Source organism: Cyprinodon variegatus, unplaced genomic scaffold, assembly GCF_000732505.1.
Source record: "Cyprinodon variegatus isolate N-32 unplaced genomic scaffold, C_variegatus-1.0 Scaffold134, whole genome shotgun sequence".
Lineage (NCBI taxonomy): Eukaryota > Metazoa > Chordata > Actinopteri > Cyprinodontiformes > Cyprinodontidae > Cyprinodon > Cyprinodon variegatus.
The window spans coordinates 388,022-412,140 of NW_015150587.1; the positions used below are offsets into that span (position 1 = coordinate 388,022).

At 38.6% G+C, this 24,119-nt stretch overlaps 1 protein-coding gene across 1 annotated transcript in view; it reads right to left on the bottom strand.

Moving 5' to 3' along the window:
- The window catches only part of dym (dymeclin), a 64,912-nt gene that overhangs the window by 24,607 nt on the left and 16,186 nt on the right, over window positions 1–24,119 (bottom strand). Inside the window, exons 9-14 of the mRNA XM_015376335.1 lie at window positions 18,101–18,286; window positions 17,775–17,953; window positions 16,690–16,815; window positions 16,423–16,536; window positions 16,212–16,306; window positions 13,284–13,383 (exon numbers count right to left, since the gene is read on the bottom strand). Coding sequence (XP_015231821.1) covers window positions 13,284–13,383; window positions 16,212–16,306; window positions 16,423–16,536; window positions 16,690–16,815; window positions 17,775–17,953; window positions 18,101–18,286 — 800 coding nt within the window. The remainder of the gene's footprint in view (window positions 1–13,283; window positions 13,384–16,211; window positions 16,307–16,422; window positions 16,537–16,689; window positions 16,816–17,774; window positions 17,954–18,100; window positions 18,287–24,119) is intronic.

Below are 24,119 nucleotides of genomic sequence, written 5' to 3' on the forward strand. Positions count from 1 at the left end.
AGGAAGGAAGGAAGGAAGGAAGGAAGGAAGGAAGGAATTTTTGTTCTGCATGCTTCAAAACAGGAATCAAGAAAAAGAAACTGATAGGAAGTAAGGAAGGAAGGAAGGAAGGAAGGAAGGAAGGAAGGAAGGAAGGAAGGAAGGAAGGAAGGAAGGAAGGAAGGAAGGAATTTTTGTTCTGAATTCTTCTCCTTTATTTTGACTAGAGTAATAGTAATACTTGTTTAACCCTCACATCCCACAGCCAAAACAAATATGCTAAGTTATTAAGTTACCATAGCTGATCAACTCGAACACCGTTTGAACTACATTTAAACATCAGTTAACATATTTATGTTTTAAGTGTTTTCACTTTTTCAAAAAAATTTTTGTAAAGATGGATGAGGTTGACAAATGCATTCTTTCATAACATTTAAAATGTGTTTGGGATAAAGTTACTTGGATTGAGCTTTAATAAACTTTTAAAGTAAACATGAATAATAAAAATGATTAAGGGTGCTTGTCCTTTTCTGGAAGTATTGTAATTCCTCCTAAATCTATTTAGAATAATGACATTAATTTCAAGAGTGCTTCCGTTTCAAAAGCTTCAGAGGACCTCTGTGCACTATCTGCAGCATTTTAAACCTATGACCTACAGTCGAGATTTGATTTGCACAGAAAACATTATTGTTCTGATGACCTGTTTTGACTGAGGCTTTGGCGATAGAGAATTCAAAACAGGAACCTGGCAAGACTGCCGCAACAAGCCGATGGGATGCTGAGATTCCAGCTCCAATCTGGGTTATCCATCTGTAACAGAGCAGCATGTGGTAGCATTTTTATTCCATCTTGTGTGCCCTGCTTGAAAACTAGTCCTTATCTTATAAATAACTTAGCTAGCAGTGTGGCTCCCCCAAACATCATACACAATCAGACTTTGAAAAGCAGCCGGGGATTAGGATAATTGTAAATAACAGCATTCTGTTGTGCATAGACCGTGAATTAGGCTTGCAACACAGATGCAATATTGTATTGCATTGATTTCCACAAGCCTGTGAAGGTGTTTGAAGGTTTCACATGCTAGACATGAGGAGGCAGGGAGAAGGCAGGACAGCCAGCCATAATGAGGACTGATTGTATGTCTGGAGGCAGAGGTGGCTCTCCCTCCTCAACACCACTGCCTAGCTAGACCTGCTCTCCTCTGTTCTACAGTGGCAGGCCATAATTAGACAGAAAGCAGGCGCACATAAGGGAGACAACCGAGTAGGAGGAAGAGGGGGCAGAAGAAATGAAGACAGCGACCAAAATGGGAACGTACAAGATGAGGGACAGAGAAGGGAATTGATGGAGACGGAGCCAACGCGACAAGGAGGAGACAAAAGCAGGAGAGGAAGGCAAGAGTAGGAGTGAGGGATTCCTGGTGTGTTTGTTCTCTAGCTCAGCACCCAGCTTAATGAGATTAGTCTGGCAGGGGAAAAAATGCCACACTGGGGAATTCAGGTCACATGAAAATAGGCTAGCTAGACGTCTGCCTGGCCCTGCGTGTGTGTGTTTGTCAAGAGGATAAGATTAAGAGGTCCGCAGTCTACTTGAAATCCAGACAGGATTTAAATACGCTGGCTGCTCCTCCTTCTCCTCTCCAACTTTCCAATCTGTTCCTACGTACTCATTTTCACCCCCAACAAATAGACATCCTGGAAGGACCAGTGAACATCGCATATCTGTTTGAGGTTCTGGTCCTGTTCTTTGCCCTTCTATTGTCATATTCATATTCATTGCTTTCCAATTAAGATGTGAAATAAAACAGCCCTGAGACATGCGGTTCGTCATTGATCTCAATGATCTAGTCCTTTTTTAACATTTTCCTGAATCCACAGACAATACAGAGCAAAATGAAACAGCCTATAAGTGTCTGCTAAACAAGCAGGTCCCAAACCTCTTTAGTCTGCAGGTGATTTTGACCTTTTGCAAAACATCAGACAATTGCAACGACCAGGTGACGGATGCTACCAACATCAGCGTGTTCAAAACTGGCCATTTGCATGGTAATGCTTGTGCATGCAGATAGAGTGTTTACAAGCAGACATGCAAATCCCTGTAAAGTCGGAGCTGGCATCATTAAACCAATAGCTTAGAGATTCCCTGGTTGGCCACACTCATTGCAAGCTGTTGCAGGGCAGATAAAGCAGGCATATTAGGAAAGAACACAGAGAAAGATAACATAGACGTTAGGAGAAAAGACATTGATATGAGCCAAGATGTGGCTCAAAACCTTTCCAAATAAATACCAAGAAGTGGTTTGTTGAGAAATGGGATTCAGCTTTTAAAAAAAAATCTGGTTTGAAAAGGCTAAATAAAAAAAATAAAAAATAAAAAGGAGGAGAAGGAAACAACTGCCACGGTCAGGCGGATGGGGTCAGACTGGCTGAGCTCCAGCCGGCTACCCTGTTGTTTGGACGTTTTTTAAATGGGTCATTGTCTGGAGTGCATTATGGCCCAACAACTATGTCATAATCGCACCATTTTGCGAAGCACTGCGTACAGGTCAGCCTCTCATTACCCCATAGTCTCAGACACGCTGCACAAATCTTCTTTTGTTGCAAACGAACTGAGAATGAGGCAAGAGGCGGCGTCTGAGCGACCATCAGCCACATAGTGGACCATTCTAGGTCTGTTCAGAACAGCCTCTGTGTCACTGTCTGGGGAGAGAATGTTGGACCACATTAACAGGGAGATATCTCATTATCACTTTGTAGGAGTTCTCTAGTTGGTTCAGTCTTGGGTGATGGAGGAAAAACCAGCAATGGGCTAAATATAATAAGAAAGACGACACTAACTGCTGAGGGAGAACTCTGGCAGATAGGTGGGCAGTGCTAATTGATCAGAAAGAAGCTGTGCTCTGTTTGCTCTGCCTCAGTCCTGAAAAAAGACCAGGGCACAGCAGGGCAGCTCTAATTATTGTTTGAAAGCAGATAATCATTAAAACCCAACATGCTGTCTGCAGGCAGGGCTCACCCACTGCTCAGGAATAGATGCGGTAAACCTGACAAGAGACGGTAGGAAGAGGGCAGATATATTTCTAATTAAGAAAAGCAGGTGATGATCAAAGTAAGTTACCAAAGTTGCTTACTGCTTTAATGAGATAAACTACAAACTCAGCACTGGGGAGAGGAGGAGGACAGATTATTATCATTTTACCAACACGTAAATACCCATTTCATCTAAGGCAATAAAATTCCTTTAGAGTCCTTAAGAGCAGGTCTATTTAACAGTAAAGGTTTCAACATGATCAACTGAAGGGGAAGAAAATGATTAAAATAAAAAATAAAGTGTAGGATGGATTGGTTTAATCAAGGGCCCTGAATCATTTAGACGTTTCCCTGGTTCAACACACCTCAATCAAATAAATGGTTAATTAACCAGCTCTCTGCAGAGCTTTATGTCAGACTATATTAAATTAGCTCTGTTACAGCAAGGACACAATCAAACCCTGCAGGACCTGAAACTCTGAGGACAGGAGCTGGACAAACCTTGATTAGGGAGAAGGTAAGGAGGCCTTCCAACCTCAAAGACTTGGAACTCACAATAGATAAATAATCTGAAAACCGGAGGAACAATACAAAACTAAACTTTTCTAATAAATTTCAAGTGGGGTATAAATAATCTTTAAAATGCAATTTTTTTTAATCAAATGTTAATTCTGATTCATATGAAAATAGGATCACAATTTCTAATCTTAAGCTATCATCGGTTTGAAGAACCTTAAACTAAACTATATGTTGAAAAAAAATTGCATTATGATTGTTTCTTTTTGATAAAACTTGATATCCAGATGCCCACTGTGTTTCTTTACTCATATTACCTGTTTTACACTCTCTGGCCAGAAGCTCCCACCGTGCACTCACCATAACCTCTGAGGTGTGCTTAATTCACTAACTGATCGGGGGATGGGCTCTTCATCAAAAGGCAGTAAGAGATGTGACAGAGAAATGTAACATTCCTATTCCGATCAATCGGCGCTTTCCTCCAGCTAAACGATTTATGGTGGTTGATGTTAACCTACGGTATGTGCTCTCACTAAACATTTCCTATAGTCCAGTAGAATTAGATGAAATCCACAAGGAATATGGAAAGCCAGGCCATAAACTTCAATTATCTCAGATTAAGAAGTGAAAATATGAAGGAAAATATGCAAAAGGGGGAAAGTAACTCTAAGCACAGGAAACCATCTTATATCCCAGCTAAAATGATGGGCTCTTCAAAATGACTACAGACAAACCTATGACGTCTGTTTGAAGGAGAAGCATATCTTATGAGATAGAGGTCAGAAATACACAGTTCTGTAGCTTTTAGAATTATCCTAAATAGGGCAACAAAGCTGTAAAAAGTGTGCAAAGTAGGGCATCAAATAATGACTAAGATCATAGCAGTGAATGACTTTCATTAGATATAAGTTAGGGTATTTAAGTCATTTTTTTTGTGTGGAATCACACTTACTCACAATTAATTGTGAAAATTAAGGGGAAAATATTTCAAACTTTTGACTCCAAAAGCACAAACATGGTCTCCTTTTTACGACAGAGACTACAATTTCATATCGTACTTTTATAGTAAAATTCACCAAAACAACTTCTGCTCAACTGTAAACTATAACAGCTTTAATGCAAAGCAAGCGGCTTCTGCAAAAATAATTGCGTATCCTTGTCGAAAAGTGGCAGAGTCCTAAAAGCTCTGATAATAAACAAAAGGCATAATGTTTATTATCTGTTGATAAATCCTCCGGCTCGGCTGCTCCCCTTAAACAAGTGGACTGGTGCCACGGAGCTAATGCATGCGTCAACTCTGGCTATTAAAAAGAGATCACAGATTGTGACTCAACCAGGACACATAAACACATAGACTGGGTGGTCCATGAGGCTGCTGGCAGTGTGTGGTTGTGTGTGTATGTGCTAGCAGTATCTTTCCCAGAAATGTGCAACGGTAAACAGACTAAAAGGCAGAGAAGTAACACAACCATTACGACTGGCTGGGAGCATAAACAGAAACACAATGCACTGCAATCCTACACCGAGGGAACGTCTCTCTTTTAAGTTTTTTTTTTGTATGTTCAAGATCATCCTGTGATTCCACCAGGCCTCACGAGAACTCTTTGCTTTGACAGAGACCCTCTAAGATGGACCCCGGGGGCCTCAACAGGCCCTAAACCTTTCACTCTTCCCTGATGCTGACCAGATACAGCGGCACCAACACATTCAGGGACACAAGTTGGGGGGGGGTGTTCGGTGTGTTTATATGGAAGAGACAGATACCAAGACGTTAGGAGAGGAGCAGAAAGGACTCAGCTTTAAGCCAAAGCTTCAAGCTTTTCATGATGTTTTTTTTTCATATCCTCCTCTCAGACTCTCCCTTGTAAAGAGAGCAATTACATGTCCAAGACAAGCCCACATTAAACAAACATTAGTTCTCTCTGCAGAGCCAGACTCGGCCAAATTACATTGTTTCCAGATGCCTGTCACAAAAACACATTTACACCCACCCTGAGCCCTCCTCCGATCCCTTCCTCTCCGCTCCGCCTGCCTGCTTCTCCTGTTTCAATTGTTCTTTTCTCCTCACGTTTTGACCCCCCTTTATCTCTCTCTGTAGTTCCCAAAAAACTTCCGCATCTCTGGAGTTTAAACTCAGCTTTGTGAACAACTCCAGAGGCATCTGTTTTCAATTAGGCCGTCACAACCACTAGCAGGAGATGAGAAGAGCCTCAGGATGGAGGAAACAAAGGAGCTGGTATAATGAGACAGGGGCGCTTCCGTCATGTGTCACATCTGCCAAACCAATGATAAGCCTCAGTTGGAGCATGAGTTCATTATAGCTGCTCAGATAAAAAAAAAATATATGCATGAAGCATCATAGAAGTCTTAGAACAACAATAAGGCTAATGCTCCAGTCAGTGAAAAGTAGTCATTTACAATTATTTTACTGTTTCAGGTTGGGGGAAATCTGTAACTAAGGCTGTCTTTTAATTGCAGTTTGTTTAAAGATATTTAATTTTTGGAAAATCAGGATTTCTTTTTTTTTTTTTTTTTTTTACTAACGCACTTCTTGGGCTTCCGTAGCTCATAGTGACACCAGTTCTCTTTTTTTTTGTTTTTCACTAAACAGTGTATTCATAACCGATAAACTAGCTCACTCGCTGCAAACATGTAGGTCATGACCTTCAGAAGGTTTGAGTCTAAAATCAGAAGAAAACATGTTTGTACGCACAGTGCAGATCTTCAAAGTAGATGCAAAGTGATTTGCTTTTGCAATTCAGCAGATGGCGTGTGCAAATAATTTTTTTCTAGGGTGTCCATTGATCAATATTTAGATAATATTCTAATAACAAAGCTACACACATTCACATGTTGGAGGATATGCACAATAAACATTTTCCATTTGAAAAGCGATTTTCCATGTCGGAAACTCAACTGTGTTCCATTTGCGTCTTTTAGGACCAACCAAAGCTGGTCCTAAATGCTACAAAAACTGAGTATATGACATTTAGCATTCATAATGGTCTGCATGATGGTCTTCAAACATTAGCCTATAGATCCACTGAAAAAGTGCTTACAACTAACGTCCTTCTAATCGACTTTTCACTGTAAAGAGTTTCTACAAAATCTGTGCAAAACTTTTTCATTGCTGCCACTCAGGCTTGGAATAATACAAATAATATTCAAATTTCTCTGAAGCTTCACATTCTCCCTGAGCACCTTTAAAACTATTCTAAATAGGCGCTTCACTGAAGACTGAGCATTTGATGCTTAGCTGAGCTGTGAATTGTTTTATCAATGCACATATTTTTTCAAATGTAATGTACCAGATTTTATGAAATTAAATATGTTCGTATATCGATTGTATCTCATTTGATCTAGCTAGTAAAAAAAAAGGCGACAAAATACAACAAAAAACATTTATCGAAGAAAACATCTGCCTTTAGTTGTTTTTGTCATTTTTTTTTCTTATTTGTATTACATAATATGCTACCTGTTTGAGATGCTATATATATCAATGTAACACTAAACACAAAAATAACACTAACTATTATTTAGTATTATCATTATTTCATAAATAATTATCATTGCTTTGAACCGTATCCACTCTCAAAATGCTACTAGAAAACACAATCTGCTCATCTTAATAGTTGGAAATAAACTAATTTGCATATTTGTGCAGCATCTTTGTAGATCACCCTTAAAATGTCCACTTATTACATGGACACAAAAAAAATTGCAATGCGTGCAGTTTCATCCCCCTGGAGTGTTAGATTTTGTTTTGAATAATGATTGTTTTGAAAATTGTTGCACTTTAAATAAAGGTAATTTCCCAAAATGGATGACTGAAATAAAAGCTATATTTTTTTGAAAGTAATATAAATGTAATTTTTTTAATTGTGAAAAGATAAACTATTAATTCAATTTGGTAGGAAAAACTTAAGAGATTTTTATATTATTTTAAATATCGCCCAGCACTACCTGCAACCACTATGAACTATAGGAGGTTGTACAAAATTAAGATACTATTTTTTTTAACCAGAAAAATAAAATAAAAACAGAGATCATTGGGCGGAGGCTTCTACATAACCATTAAAAGTAAAAAATCTATGCTGATTCGCAAACCTTATGTGGATAATAAAATGTTTAGGCTGTTGCACAATAATTTAATCACAGAATGCATTAATAGCCAGCATGAGGATCAGGCCACAGAGATCAGCCCTTAAAAAAAATCTCCAGAGAAAATCCTCCACACATCTTATTCAATACCAGGGTGAAGTCTCAAGCTGTAAGCCTCTCCTATTCACCTCTGTAATCCAAGCTGCATGCTCACAAGTCCTGAGGTCTCCTAAGAAATATTTATTGTGAAAGGAGAAAGTAGTCCACAATTGGGGGTTCCTCTTGTATTTTTAGGGCAACTGTGAGTAGCTATACACTACAGCAGTGGTTCAAGGTGCATCCATCATTTTATGATTTTCCAGCATCCATCTAATCTGATCTTTATTTAGCCTTGAGTGTATCTGATCAGCCCAAAAGTCTCTATCTCTGGGTACAGGAGAACCACACAACATTTATTTAATCTATGTTCTCATGTCAGCACTGGCACAGTATAGCACTGCAGGATTTTTTCCCCCTTGCAGATGCCGTACCCATGTCGGAAGACCAAACAGCCCTGTAATCTCAGCTGATCAACTCATCTGATATGACTGGCAAAGTCATCTATGAAATGGTTCATAGCTGGGAGAAATAATTAAAATTCCCCTAAAAATAGGGCATCAGTCTAAAAGATAAAAATGAATTGACATTGCAAAGCCCCTTTATGTTCAGATTTTGTAGTTGTTTTTTTTAAAGGCATATCGCACACAATAGGAGAAGATATAAAAAAAAAATCAATAAAATCAAAATCAAACACATCAAATAATAAGATAACACATTTTACTACATAGTACGTTTTACGTTTAATACAACTCTTGTTTAACATATAAATAAACTAATAAACAAACACATTTAGATGGTTCTATTATAAGCTATTTTAACTCAATTTTTTGCATATTTGATATCAATAAAAGCATGAATCATTCTCCAAACTATCTTATGGATGTTAATTTACTACCTTGTGTTTTATTCACTTATTTTTCATATCTTTGAGTGTTAAAAAATTGAAAAACATCTTTGCTCTGGTCCATTGTACCGTCTAATACAGATCTTACAGCTGCAGCATGATTGCAGGACAAGCTTGTTTAAATACATTTGACTGTTTGCATGTTTGGCTGACTGACTAAAATAACAAGAGAATTACTCTAGCCATTTGTCACATTTAGTTTTTTTTCTGCTGTAATGGGAATGTAAACACACAAACAATCAAATGTAATCCCCACACAGAAGTACTGCAAGAGCATCAACATTGTTGCCTTTGTTGTCAAGTGTGACACCTAAAAACAACTCATAGCGGTTTCAGAAACAGGCAGATTGGTTTAAATTTTTAGAAGAAACACAGCCTGAGGCCTAACAAAAGGAACTCTTCAGAGGCAGTACTTCCTAGAATCCAACTACCACGAAAAGTGAGACTGGTGGAAGAAGTCAGGATTGGGAAAACAGTTGTTTTATTACATGTGCCATCTGCTGCATGCTCCTGAATAAAACAGAAGCTAATGTAGTGCAAATAAAGCAGTAGGTGCAAAAGTTGCTGAAAGAAATAGCTCTGAAAAAAATATTCATACCTTGTAAGATTTTATCTTTTCCAAACAATAAACCTTTATCTACGTTTACTTGTACTTTGTGTGCTTGACCAACACTAAACACTGCGTACCAATTTTTTTTCTATTTTTATAAAAACCTGTTATTGTATTAAGTCTCTTTAGGTGAATAGTTTGTAGAAATCCAGCAATCCCAGCTGATAATATTTAGGGGAAATCATCTGGAGACTGAAGTCTTAACCAAACATCTAAGACTTTCCTTCTTCTTTTCTATTTATGAGCTACCTTTTATTAGTCGATTGCGAAAAACCCAAATAAAATGCATCAAAGCTTGTGGTCGTGACACAACATTAACAGCTCCAGAGGTGTGGATTGTTTTGTAAGATACTGCATGTTTATGTAATGTTTAAGTACGGGTGTATGCTCTGAAAATCAGAGGATGTCAACACGCCTCTAAACGTGGATACCAGACATGGGAACCAATGTCACATATACCTGGTGTAGACTAAGCTGAAGGATAACAACTGTATCAGAGAAGATGATCGACTCTTTCCTAAGTCTGTGACCCAGACTGGATGTCAGACTCTTTTCAAGGAAATGAAAGCCCTTGCAAAATTCCCATGAAATATGCTGAAAATTTGCCACAAGCCCTTGAGCAACAATATGAATCTCTGACAAATGCATCAGCCCTGTTGTGCGGGTGACCCATCACTTTGACTTCTTTCTCCATGTGCAGAGTTACCTCACCTCTTTCCTGTAAGCGGATCAGGCTTAACTGCTATCTTTAATACAGCAGTTATTGTCTCTTTTCCCTTGCCAGCATCAAACAGTGATGAATAATGTGCGCATGCAATTAAAAAAGTATTAAAACAAGCCTTGGAGGAATGAGACTTCTCAACAAGGCTGGAAATTGCATTACATGCGCTTGTGTGTTTTAAAGTGTGCTCTGACGTGTTTGTGCAGAGGGCCTCATCAGACAGACACTACACGGCTGAAGGAGCAATCGCATCAACTCGTGTTCCCTCCAAAAAACCTGAGGGCATTTAAGAGGAACACCACCAAATGGAGGCCAAATATGTCCATGTCCACACAGCAAGTCCATGAAAATGGAACAGGACAGCCAGACAGAAAAGTAGAGAGTTAAACCAGAAGGCAAGAAGTCTGTGACAGGGTTCCTACAGCATAAGGCAAGTTAAATTCAAGCCTTTTTAAGACTTTTTAATGCCACTTGATATAAAAATTTAAGACCAAATTCACAAGAAACACACGAAAAACCCGCTTGTGACATCTTAACCCAAAGGTTTGTTTTAACATAAACCACTGCACTAATATTTCAAATTTTGAAAAACTTCCCATACAGGAAGAAAGCTAAAAACACACATATGACAGATATATTTTAACAATTATTTAACTGAATTCACAAACTTTGTTTTAGCAGGGAACAAAACAAATCAGTTTTAAAGCCACAACATAACCAGTGCCAAGTCTTTTTTGCATCTATTTTTCTTTGTATCGTTTTCTTAGTATGTTTGATTTGGTGATAAGTGGAGGCGTTGCAGAGACAAGGGTGGAACAAAACTGAGAAATACCGGCTGTTTCTCAGTAACTCGGTTTTGACGCTTTGTGTTTTGCGCTTCGCATGCGACTCCACTGCCTTAATTCCCATCGTTCCCAGCTTGAATCGCTTCTTGCACAAAATACACTGTGCTTCATGTATGTTCCCTGGTTTTAGCCATGGAGAAAACTCTTGGCTGGAGCCAATTTTCGTTACATTTACACTTGCTCATATTTTCCAGACAAAAAAGTTAATGGCGCATCACCCAAATGTCCTGGCCGCAACAACGCTTTTATTGGTTCCGCTATCGGGACGGAACCAATAATGGCGAGCCATTATTTTTTTTAAATAAAAAAAAAGTCCATTTTAATGTTTTACTTTGATTACAAAAATAAATCATAATAAAAATAATCCTATTTATGATGTTTTAAAAATTAAGACCTACAAAAGACTGATTTAAGACATTTTAATACCAATTAAGGCCATAGCTTTATTTTGAAGAATTCAATGCCTTTTAAGACTTTTTAAGGACCTGCGGGAACCGTGCTGTGATAATAACGATAATCATCTCTGTCAATATTCTTTAGAATATTCCCATTCGCTGTGTCCAACATCCACATTAATAGCTAATCTACTTGTTTGTTACAGTAAATAGTTTTAGTATTAACATACCCAACTAGCTCATAAAGTTTAAAATAAAATGCGATAACAGCGGTTTATTAATACACTCGTGCCAAAAACAAAAGTGATAAAACATGCATGAACTGATCCTAAACAAATAACATTTTTATTTTCATTTTATTGGATGAAAGTTTGTTATTGCAAACGTGATACAGCAGGTAAATTTTTAAATTTGTCCAACCTGGATTTATAGTGAGCTGTACTGGGAATACAAGGAATTTTAGAAGATTCCAAGAAGTAAAATGACTGAACACTATGAATAAGGAAAGAAACAACCCAATCCAAAAGAATGATCCAAAAGAACATTATTTAGTTGCTTTATGTCATAACTACTGATTAAACTGTGAGAACTGCATGTTCTCTTGAAATCTTGAAACTATAAAATACATAACAGTATTACAACATTATGAATCATGAATTAGAATATTCATTAAAATGTTGCTGATATTATTAACTTTGCAACAGCAACAGTTTTATCGTAAAGCAACTACCTCTGTACAAACATTCAGACCAAGAAGACATTTAATTTAATCTTAAATATGCACATTTATTCTTTATCTTTAAATTATTGAGTTTTCTAAAAGCATTTAATCACCAGATATATATATTTTGCATAAACGCACAAATTCAGGTCCTGACAGTGGTTTATTTTAGTTGCATTAGATCATGTTGATCTAGGTCTTCTGTCATTAGAGGAAGGGTATCTAACATGTTTGGGTATAAAAGCAGGAATTTATAGTTGGCTGAAGTCTATTGTCAATAAATATTAAAGGACAAACACATTAGGTGTGAGAGGTTAGATGTAAGAGCGCCTAGCTAAATGCCAGAGTTACCAAACACTAACTAAAGTAAACAAAGTTATGTTTAACCAACTTATATTGCATAAAATTATGCATCATCTTTTTACAATAAAAAACTTAAAAACATATCATGTTTTTCTCAAATTATTTTTCACAATTAATACAAATGTGAATTACTATTCTCCTGTGAGCAAAGTTGCCCCTGAACCTGCTGCAGTTACACAAGTGCAACAGGAGGAATGAGGCATAAAAAATAACATACTGTAATTTAGTAAATAGTTTTTTTAATAATCCGCACTAACCCTTCAGTCAGATGTAACACTCTAGTTGGAAGCTGCAAAAATAGCAGTTGTTGCTCATTTCTCTAGCACAAACTACAGTTAGCCTAATAGGATTCCCTCTAATTTATATCTAAATAAAAGTGTAAATCTTAGCTTGATGTTTAATTTCAGAAAGCATCAGAAATAGAAAAAAAAAAACCTGAATGAATCAGAGCCTGAGGTTGGATGGGAACCAACATCTTTCCAAGTCAGAGTTTAGACTTAAGATGGGATCAGTTTCATTTTCCTAACTTGAATTTGGGAAATTCTGACTCCTGAGTTCAAATTTAACACACCATCACCTCACAACATTATTACACATTGCATACATTATACATATTTATACATTGTACTGCATAAAATGTCTCATTTTCTTCCTTATCTTCTGTTAGCTGGGAGTTTTCCCAACAACATCCAGTCATTTGTTTTTATACTAGTCTCCCTTACATATTATCCCTGTTAAATGGCTCACTATGTAAACTGGGACGACAACATTAAAGAACAGCTGGTTCAAAGCAAAACCCCTTTCTGGAAGTTTTATTGTTTTCCACAGTCTTCCTTCTTCCGCTAATGTCCAATAAAAAAGTCCAGCACTTCACGCTAAAGGGTCACACATGTCTGTGTCAAATTCCTGTTCCTTATCCATCTAGACACAATTCCGCAGCTATTAATAAGCTTTATCCCCACTTGGAGAAACCGTGACTTTGTATGTGTGTTTTACTCACATAGTCTGGCAAGGCTGTGTTGTCTCCTTGTCTGCCTCTTAGAGACTGTGTTGCCTGCTCCAGAACCTTGTTGTGCTTTTTGGAAAGCAAAGCAAACAAGCTGATGGGAAAAACACAGAGAAAGAGAGCAGCTGATGAATGTTGCCTTAGCCAAGAAATATTTCAGTTTTTTAATGAATAAAGTGATAAAAGCTGAAACGGTAGTGGTTGATCTTTGAAAACCAGAACAATTAGGTGAGATAATTGCTTTGATTTCCAAATTTAGCTTTTTGAAATCAGCAACTATTACAGAATCTAAAATAAAAAAAACAATCAAGAATTTCTTATGGAGACCTTTTAAAACGACTAGATTCAAAAACCTACAAACTGTGGTTATAAACCATTAAATTACCCTTTCAACTTATTTCTAATGAGAAACTTTTTAGGTAGAAGAGACTGCTTCACGTTCAGCCTGGTAATTGGACAACGATGCATGTGTGTGGTGCAGACATGAAGCCAGTCTGACGCAGTGGTGAGAGCATTAAAGAAGGCCAATGCTCAGGTCACATGTTCATCCGTCAGCACAGGAAATATAGGCACACAAATCCCCACAGTCGGCCAGACAATTGCTGAATAGAGTTACTAGATCAGCTCTGTGGAGATCTCCCTGTCATCTTCAGAAGGTCCCATCAGAACCATATAAAGAACCTTTGTTCTTCAGGTTCAGTTTTGATCCATTTTTAAATAAAGGACCACCAGCCATGCTCCACTTGGATAATTACAACAAAATATGACCAGCCGCTTCATCCCCATGTCATCATAAAGTGAGGCATTGATGTAAAATATAGTTTAAATTTTACAAAATTGCAGAGGTTTAGTGAAGCAAGTTCAGCTTGTACCGGTATTTATTTTTTATGTACCTGAAGCCTGATATGTTTTCTGCAATGTAGGAAATGATGGGATAATGTTACAGCCTATTTTAAAGCTTTCAGATCAGTTAATTTGACAATGTTCTCCAATGATTGTCAGATAAAATAACCATAAGGCAGGTATTAATCATCACCTGAAAATGAGACTTTCTTTTAAAACATGTGTTGATGTTGGGCTTCAGTTGAAACCTGCCAGACGGTCCGGAGTGTGAACGTTTTTTTCTTGTGCGCTCTTTGTTTAAACCAGAAAAACACACAAAGGGGATCTCTCCACATGGCTGGATTCTGGTTCTCTGTAATTTCCATCATTCCTGGAAGGATGCTAAAACCAACCTTGCTTTCACCACGCCCATCTCTGATCCACCACAAGAGGCAATTCCAGTTATCAGGGACCCGCCAGCACACAGTCGGTAAGTGTTGCTACTTGTTTAACTTTTGATAAACTGCCCAAAACACCAGGAAACAATGCTAAACAAAATATGCTAAAAATGCTCATTTTGTTAAGAACTCGCACACAAACAAGTTAAAACTTTGTGTGTAACCTGGTGAGTTTATGACAGAGGGCCCAAATAACTTCATTTTTTTGCTCCTAAAAAAGCTAAAACATGAATTAAAAAACTATGTTAGAAGGACTGTTTATGTAAACTACCAGATAATGACCCCTTAAAACATTCCTATGAAGCCCACATCACTGTATTTGATGTCTGTTTCTAGGTCTGATGTCAAATATTTTTTTCAAATGTAGAAAGAACAATTAACAATTAGCAGCGATTAAGCCAAAATTGTACAAATTCATATATATAAGATTCATTAAAGATTAAAAAAACATATATGCTTGATCTAGGAAGTGTCAAAGTTTAAGGTTCTTCTGGTTTATGTTCTATAAAAAATATCTCCATTAAAGCACCTTTTACTACCTTAGTATTATTTAAAAAAATAAAAATAATAGTCAACTTCATCAATTAGTAAAATGATTATCTGCAACACTCATCTATATAATGTGTTTTACTTGGTAGCTTTTAGTTACAGAGTTATTAAAACGAATAACTTTTAATAATATTCTTATCTATTTACATGCTTGTGTGTTTTATAGGTTTAAAAGATAACAGAACTATCATGCATTTTGCTTTTTGTCAACATCTTTATACTCTGGTTTTGTTTTCTTATGAGTGATTTTCTGGTTTATAAAGGCTCCATCATATTGTGGTGAATTCAGCCTTTCTCTGCATTTTCAAAGCATTCTCACCAAGTTTAACAGATCCACAAAACACAATTATGAGTCAGTTAAAAAAAAAATAATAATTTAGTCTATCCTTCATATTATCATCTAAATCTAGGGGTGCATAAGCCTACGTCATCATATTGCAGAAGAACAATGATGGATATGAAATAATAAGGAAGGAAGCATCAACAGCAGCAGCTCAGACTCTCTCTGAGGGTTAGATTCAGGGCAGAGTTCAGGACACTCTGGCTGACATTTAGAAATTCCTGGCAGGAAATTCCCTTTATCTTACAGCAGACCAACGAGCGCAGCCCAACCCAGACCATCACACCGATCATCATCATCATTATCATCAGACGCAGTCGGCTGCTCTTCATTACTGCTGGAAACAAGTGTAGACATTCGCAGACGGTTTCTCTGTGCAGCATAAAACAAGATACGGGGAGAGACACAGGCAGCCAGATAAGAAGATCCTTGAATGTGCGTTGATGTACGCACATCTTCAAGGAAGGAAACGTTCTTTCCCGTGTGCCTGGTTTGAACAAACAGCCATGAATATCTCTATGCTAATGTCTATGACTGTGTTTTGTCCTCTGGTTCAGTCTCCTATGGAGGCCCTTTGCCTTAGTTACATAACATTGTCCTCTGCAGACTCAGTAGCCTTTGTCAAGTAACTTATTATTCTTTCAGCTGACAAATGTTTTTTTTTTTTTTTTTTAAGAATTGAAGCATTAAGAGCCACACAGGCAGGTAGACATGATCAAGAAGTGCGACTTCTAACCTTTGCCATGCTCTTACCTGATGATGCGCTGAGCGGCGTACTGATGGAGGCTTCGAAACTGGGCTGACATATTGGCAAGTGCAGCGAGACAGTTGGTGTGTAGGTATTTATCCTGAGAAGTATGCACACAACACAGTTGAGAACCAGTTTACAAATGACTGACCACTTTAGCATAAAGTCTTATAAAGAAGAGCACAAACTCTGCGCTTGTAGGAGTGTTTGTTTTACCCTAGTCCGAGTCATGTTGAATTGGACCGTTCGGATAACAACAAGGATGAGCAAACTTCCAAGTGAGATCTCTGTCAGTGACCTCTCTGTGTACCAAGAAATGTTCTTCAGCACCTGAGAGGAGATGGGGGGTGGGGAGGTTGGGGGCAGTGGTGACACAGCTACTGAAAACACCAATGACTGACAGGCAACTAGAAGTAATCATTTTTTTTCTTTTCTGACAGGAGCTGGGCTGAGACCAGACAACCAAAATGTGTGTTTACTTACCACCTCATGGATGGAGCGATTGAAGGCATCGTCCTCTGTGAGAATGAGGAGAATAATAAGGGCCATATAGACATGGTGAGAATTTCTGTCTTCAACGTGGTAAAGGATCTCCAGGATGGGCATAACCTGAGAGAAACAAGGAAGAAGATGGAGAAAAGGTTCACACCTTGTCTTGCATTTTTAAGGACAACATCAACATTGTCTGACAAAAACATAAAAATACAAGATAACTGCTAAAGTCTTATATCAACCTGAGAATAACTTTCCTTATAAGGCTGTTGCAAGTTTGTTTATAAAAATTAGCTTAATTTTTATTAACTTTTTTCATGCTTCAAGCTTCCTTTCTAGAGGAATAAGAAGTACAGGCTTCACTATTGTACTCATAGAGCTAAATTATATAAGGTAGTAATATAGTAATGTAAGTGATCAGCTAAAGACATTCCTCTCCAAAAGATTTCTACATATTAGACGAAAGCCTGAAATGTACAGATTTACACAAATTGTTGACACAAGGTTAAAAAAAATCCAAACATTGATTTTATACAAAATCACACTATCAGGAATAACTGCTTTAAAAACTGCTTTAAGAAGAAGAAGAAAAAAAATGTTTGCCAGCTACCAGCTCGTCCCATCAGCTGCCTCCAGCCAAGTTAACCCAAGTGGTTGAACAAAGAGACCGAGAGAAATCTTAAAATGAACTAAGCTAATGAGGTTATAGATATTTTAATCCAAGTTCTACTTTCCATATTCCCCTCAGCCGTGGCTCAAACCTTGTTTTGGAAAGACTTTTTTAAATGCTGCAGTCCATGCTTACTGTTACATGAAATAACTGGCTCTGGTTCCAACTGACAGAAAGAGCACCATCTGTCACCGCGCACACCTTTGCCTGTTTACTGAACCGTAACATTGGTCATATATCAAACAATTTCACTTCCACAGCAGTCTGCATGGAAAACCTATAAAGGCACCCAATGGCACTAAAATTGATCTTTAACTGCGGCTGTTCCTTCCACCTTACTGAAATGACCCGATTGCAGGAGTAATAACAAAAAAAGGACTCTGTTTATAGCTTCCCCCCCACCCACCAGATTGTCCATGTCAGTCCTTGACAGGATGTACGTCCTCATGTTGGCGTTCTGGTGGAGCAGGGTGTAAAGCAGCAGAGTGGCTTGGTCGGAGCGCTGCTGCTCACACAGAGCCGTGTACAGACTGTTGAAATTGATCTGAAAAGTGTGAGGTAGCTCCACAGGCAGTGCCGACGTGTCTAGAGGAGGAAGGGTAAATATTGTTAGGATTACAACCAACTTTGATTTACTGCCATCTGGCATCAGTCATGCATTCGCTCTACTTAAGAGTTTTAAAGATAAACAGCAGAAGATGACAAACATTTTGTCTTTTCTACATTTATTACCTTGTGTGTTTCTGAAACAAGTAATAGCCTGACGGAAAGGGTTTGGCCAATCAGGCCCATCTGTCAGATTGGCCAATACCAGCAGTAACAGGAGGCTCTGATTGGATAAAGGTAAAGGATCGTTTTCCTGGTCTGTCCCAGCTCTACTACCAGCTCCACCCAGAGTGAAGACACTCCAGAGACCACCTACAGGAAAGTGCAAAGAAAAAAAGACATACATTATAGAAATATTAATGATCGGATAATAAAATGAGGCAAAATTATAAAGTTTAAAGAGGTTTTTGCTTTATTTAAATGTGTTAATGTATTAACTCACTAGTTGATATAAAAGCAGTCAGCTAGTGACTGGAACTGACCCCATTTTCAGCTTAAACAAACCCAACCAGCCTGACCACAGACACAATTTTTTCTCGGATCAGTGAGTATGCCATTACTTATAGCGCTTGTTCCCAAACTTAACTTGCGTTTTCAATATTGATTAAGGTCATCCAACTTGGTTCTAAGACAACTCCAAGCAGGATCTTGGTCTTAAGGCCGATTTATGCTTCTGGCGCATAGCCTCTGTAACCGTCAAATCGGTCTCTGTGCATGACCACGCCCCCCGCGCAGAGGTTCTTCAACTGTCGTTTCGCACCTAAAAAAAATCCTGACAATGCGTCCGACGGTCGCAAACCCGCGCAGACGTCAAATGGAAATGTGCAGACCAAAAGCAGCTGTGATTGGTCCTTGGTATGCCTTTCCGGCTGTCTGTGTGGTCGTCCTTCTTGATTCAGTGCCGGGGCAAGCCATTTTTAAAAACCGAGGAACGACAGTCCATCGAAGTTCTTGCGCTTTGGTGGGAAACTGCTGTGTGTCCTTAGAAATTCCAGACAGACAGTGCGGAAGCATACCAGCAAAACTGGTTCTCGACCAGACACAAGTGACATTTGATGTGTGCGATTGCAGAAGTTTAAACTGCCCTTTATATTGTAGTGGTCTGATCCAGTGAAAACAGCACCCAGCAGCCTCTTGGTACATTGCATTTTCCAACATCTAAATCTCTTCTCATGAGGCACTTCTGCATTACGCCTGCAAAGAAATCCCCCCTCTATAAGGCGCCCCGGCTTTTCATAAGTCAACCTTTCAACGAGGTCGTGACCTCCAATAATGCCTGCTGACATAAATGACGCTGGCACTGCAGAGCCAGTAAGTGCCAAGAGCAATGCTGGTTTGAAATGCTTACACCTACTCACCAGATTGGCTCTCTGATAAAATCCTGACGGCTCAGAGGTTTAACAACAACATCCCGACATTAACTTCCTTTACTCCTGCTCCTATGAGATATGAAACTATGCTGTGAAATGGGCCTAAAATAGCTTTTTAAGGACATGAAGTTTAAAGCACCACATATTTGTTATAGATGGGTAATAGACAATGAGCCAAATATGTTATAGGTCGTATTATTTGGTGCTGCTCTATAATGTTTTGCATCGATTCTTATTCAGTAGTTTTAGCTTAGGCTAAAACATCATTATTCATCTGGAGTCATGCTTCTTTCCTCATGACAAAATCCGGTTTGGTTTTGCCTGAGGGAAATCTGTCACTTGAGCTGCTAAACGACCTATTTTGCTCAGCGCTAAGTCATAAATTGCATTTCTTTTGGCAGACAGGGTGTATGCGGGATGTTTATAAATATCGCTTTATTTAAAAAAGTTCCCAGATCAGGGGCCAGAAAGGATGCAGTGAGAGATTCAGGTGTGAAGCTGTGGAGAGGTAGACGCCCCTTTAAATGAGGATTGGAGGCTAGAAGAAATACCTCTCTGCTTTTTGTTAAATTAATATTATTTGCAAAGGACTATGTGCACTTAAGAGTGATGTAATCCCAGTAAATGTGGGGGAGTATTTTTTTTCCTGCCTAGTGATCAGAGAAACAGACGGCAGAGTTTGTTGCAGAGCCACCATAGCGCTGTCCCTTTCAGACATCAGAAGAAGCATGAGAAACATGAACACCAACGTACACAGATGACTCTCTCTGGCTCCTGCTTGTCTGACCTAACTGAACGCACGACCAAACAGCAGGGAAGCGACAGAGTGGTACAGATCAAGCTACTGAATATCAGGGCAAGCCAAGGAGAGATGGTGCCATCTAGAGTTGGAGGCTGGAAAAGCAGAATACATCTCTAAATAACTCCCCAAATGCACGACTGGATGATAAAGTCGACATCCAAATCAGTTATTTAGTTGCTAAAATGCTTCAATCTAAAAATGATTCAAATGATGAAAGAATGAAATCTTTAACATATTTGGGGAGAAAAAAAACAATAATCATCTCTCTTCTGACCACTTCCCTCACCTCTTCTTAGTGAGGGAACAAGAAATAAGGTTCTCAAACAAGAGTTCAACCAGAGTCCTGTTCATTAGATCTCTGGCACCAGAGAGACTGGCCCAGTGGTGTCAAGGTGCCCAGTCTGGCAGCCACATTTCCTGCACTCACACGTGTGTGCCTTATTTCCCCTTTGTGGGTGCTGCTTGTTTTCCGCCTGGCTTGATGCCCTCATCTGCCTGCCCAGCATGTATACTAAATGTTACATAAGCTGTAGGGTGGCACAAAGAGCAGGGGGAGGTGAGTGAGGAAAAGCCAAGGTTGAACTCTGACTGTGCTGGCTGCATTAAGTTCAGAGTTTGGGAACATAGATGTCATCTAAGGATAAAACAACTAACCTGAATCTTGCAGCCATCATGATGATCTATGAAAGACTTTTATTGCAGATGACTGACACTATATTGAAAAATTAACTATGACAGCATAAAATGTAAACAAAGTGGAGAAAAGTCTAATTGCTTTTATTATTTTTTGAGAAATGTCTGTTAAGAGCTTCCTTTTTTTTGTTAAAACCAAAGGTCCAAATAATTTGGAGCATAACTCTAAATCATTCTGCAGCAGAGTTAATACACACATGGACAAAATATCGTCCCCACATTTGATGAAGAAAAAGAAAACCCACAATGGTCACAGAAATAACTTGAATCTGACAATAATAAATATTCTTTGATAATGAACAAATGATAGTCAGACATTGCTTTTCAATCATGCGTCAACAGAATGAATTACAAAATCGGGTGTCTACAATCTTCTAATTAGTCAGTGGGCCAACATATAGGTCTACATGTGGTCACTGTATTGTTTGGTGACATGGCGTCTACCACACTCTACATAGACCAGAGGGGGAAAATGAGTTCTCTCAGGAGGCTAAAAAGAAAATTATATGCAAGCATGTCAAAGGTAAAGGCTATAAGACCATCTCCAAGCAGCTGATGTTCATGTGACTGCAGCTGAATGTATCCTTCAGAAAAATCAAGATCCATGGGACTGTAGCCAACCTACCTGGATGGGGCAGCAGGAGGAAAATTAATGACAAATCAAAGAGATGGATAATATGAATGGTAATAAAAGAGCCTAGACAACTTTTTAAAAGAATAAAGGAAAATTTAAAGCTCAATCAGTGTCATATCACACAATCCTTCATTGTTTAAGCATAGCTGGACTTAATGTTAGACGACAAAGGAGGACACCAATATTGAAAACAAAATCATAAAACAGACCTGACAGGAATTTGCCAAACTACATGTTGACAAGTTACAAAGCTTTTAGGAGACTGTCCTATTTACAGACGAGACCAAAATAAAACTTTTTGCCCATTTGTCCAGCATTTTATTGTTATTAAACTGTCACAAGTACAAAGCAATGAAATGGACCCTCTGCATTTCACCCATACCCTTGGGAAGCAGTGGGCTGCCAGTGTGGAGCGCCCGGGGAGTGGTATGGTCTTTTTCAGGGAGCCAGAGTGTCAGTAGGGACTGACATCTGGATTCCAAGCGCAATGCCAATGCCCTGCGCAATGCCCTAGATTTACAAGCGCAATGCCCTCGTGGTTAGCTGCCCCAGCAGCGTATCCCAGCCTCAATGTTGACAGACAGAAAATGAAGCATATCAAGAAAAGAACACTGTCCCTACTGTGAAACATGGAGGAGGCTCTGTTATGTTCTGGAGCTGTTTTGCTTCATCTGATACAGGGTGTCTTGAAACGTCAAATCTCAAGACTATCAATGGTTTTCTACAGAGAAATGTGTTGCCCAGTGTCAGAAAGCTCGGCCTCAGGCTCAGGTTGTAGGTCTTCAACAGGATAATGATCCAAAGTACAAAGCTAAAAACACTCAAGAATGGCTCAGAGGAAAACACAGGACTATTCTGAATTGGACTCCTATGAGCCCTGGCCTACATCTTATTGAGCAGATTTGGTAGGAACTGAACATGCTGCCTGGGAAAGGCAGCTTTCAAACCAGAGACAACAGTGGATCAAAATACCTGCAGAGAGGAGCAGGAGTCTCAGTCAAAGTTACAGGAATCATTTGATGGCAGTGACTGCTTAAAAGGTTGTGAAATACAACTCTAAGTTAAGGGTACTATAATTTTTGCCTAGACCGGTTTCATTAGCTTTTTGGGTTTTTTTATCCTTATGTCTGACTTTCACAAAATTTATATTTATTTATTTTGGCAGATTAAAGTTATTTCTGTGACATTGGTTTTCTGTTATTAAATAAGGAGCACCAACAATTTTCCATGGGTAATTGTTGCTTTTTTGCTTTATTTTTGCATAAAGGCTAAAAGAAATATGGGAATAGTATTGTTATCAAAGCTATTAAAATGTAAGAGCCGCATATTGACCCATGGCTTTACTACACTGTAATAGACTGGAATCATAAAGGTCATACAATAATGTCTCTACACACTATTAGTACATTACAAATTCTCAGGATTTCTGCACCATTGCTAAACACATACAAAGAAAACAAGCGTGCATCTTCAATGTCACCAAAAACTGAGCACACAGGATAGAAAGCAAAGCTGCAAAATAAACCAAAGTCTCAGCTCAAGGTGTCTAAACTGAGGTCATATGTAGCGTCATTATAATGTATATGCTTTATTCATTATAAACAACCAAACCAGCCATGATGTCTGTTTCCCAAATACAAAACCCCTATCTTTAACCTACATGAATCCCTTGATTTTATTTCACATTAAGCTCCTAGATATACCATTAATACTATTCTATGCCTATTCTTTGCAGCAAGATTAATCCTCGACAGAATCCTTGAAAAATGAATACAATACTAACAAAAAACAACCTGAACATTTATTTTTAAGGGCTGGAAAACAGTAGTTAGACATTTAAACTATGCTGCACTGCAGACAGAGGAGTGGACTTCTGGTGAACAGACGCAGACACAATGTACTAATTCTTTACTTGCATAACAGTTAAGGAAACAGAACATCAGAGCTCCAGGCCAAACTTTGGCCGAGGATAAGGAAAACAAAACACACACACACACACACACAAACACACACACAGAGTGGTTTTTCAGAATATTTTTCTTATTTATCTACAACAATTGAAATGCTCCTAAGAAAAATGACAGATGTTTCTCTGGATCGCTAATTAACTAAATATCTAAAGAGGAAACTACAGTCTGCTACAGTCTGTTAAAAATGAAGTTTGTGTTGGCCTGACTGTAATTCTGTGGAAACCTTCTCATCCATTTTACTAGTATTGTACATCTTTCTGTTTTTTTGGTCCAGACTGGAATATCAGAGAGGTTTCCAGGAATGATGTTTCTACCTCTCAGCAACAAACAGCACAATCACCACTAAAATTATACAATTAGGATTAGGTGGAGACATTAAAATCCTACCACAAGATACGTCGAAATATAATTTAACTCTCTAGGTCAGAGGTCACGGATCAGCAGACCATGGTCCGGATCCGGACCCACCTGCTGGCTAAGCCGGACCGAACCTGATTTTAAACATTTATAATTTACTACTTGTTGTCCGACGACAGTTTCTAACTTAATTTCTGCCGCTTCTCCTGTTAACATGGTAAAGCTCTCCAGAGTGCCGGGACCTGGCTGCACGTGATACAAATTAGCCAATGAGCTGTCAGTCTGGGTTGCTGCTGCTGCTACTTTTAGACACAGCAGG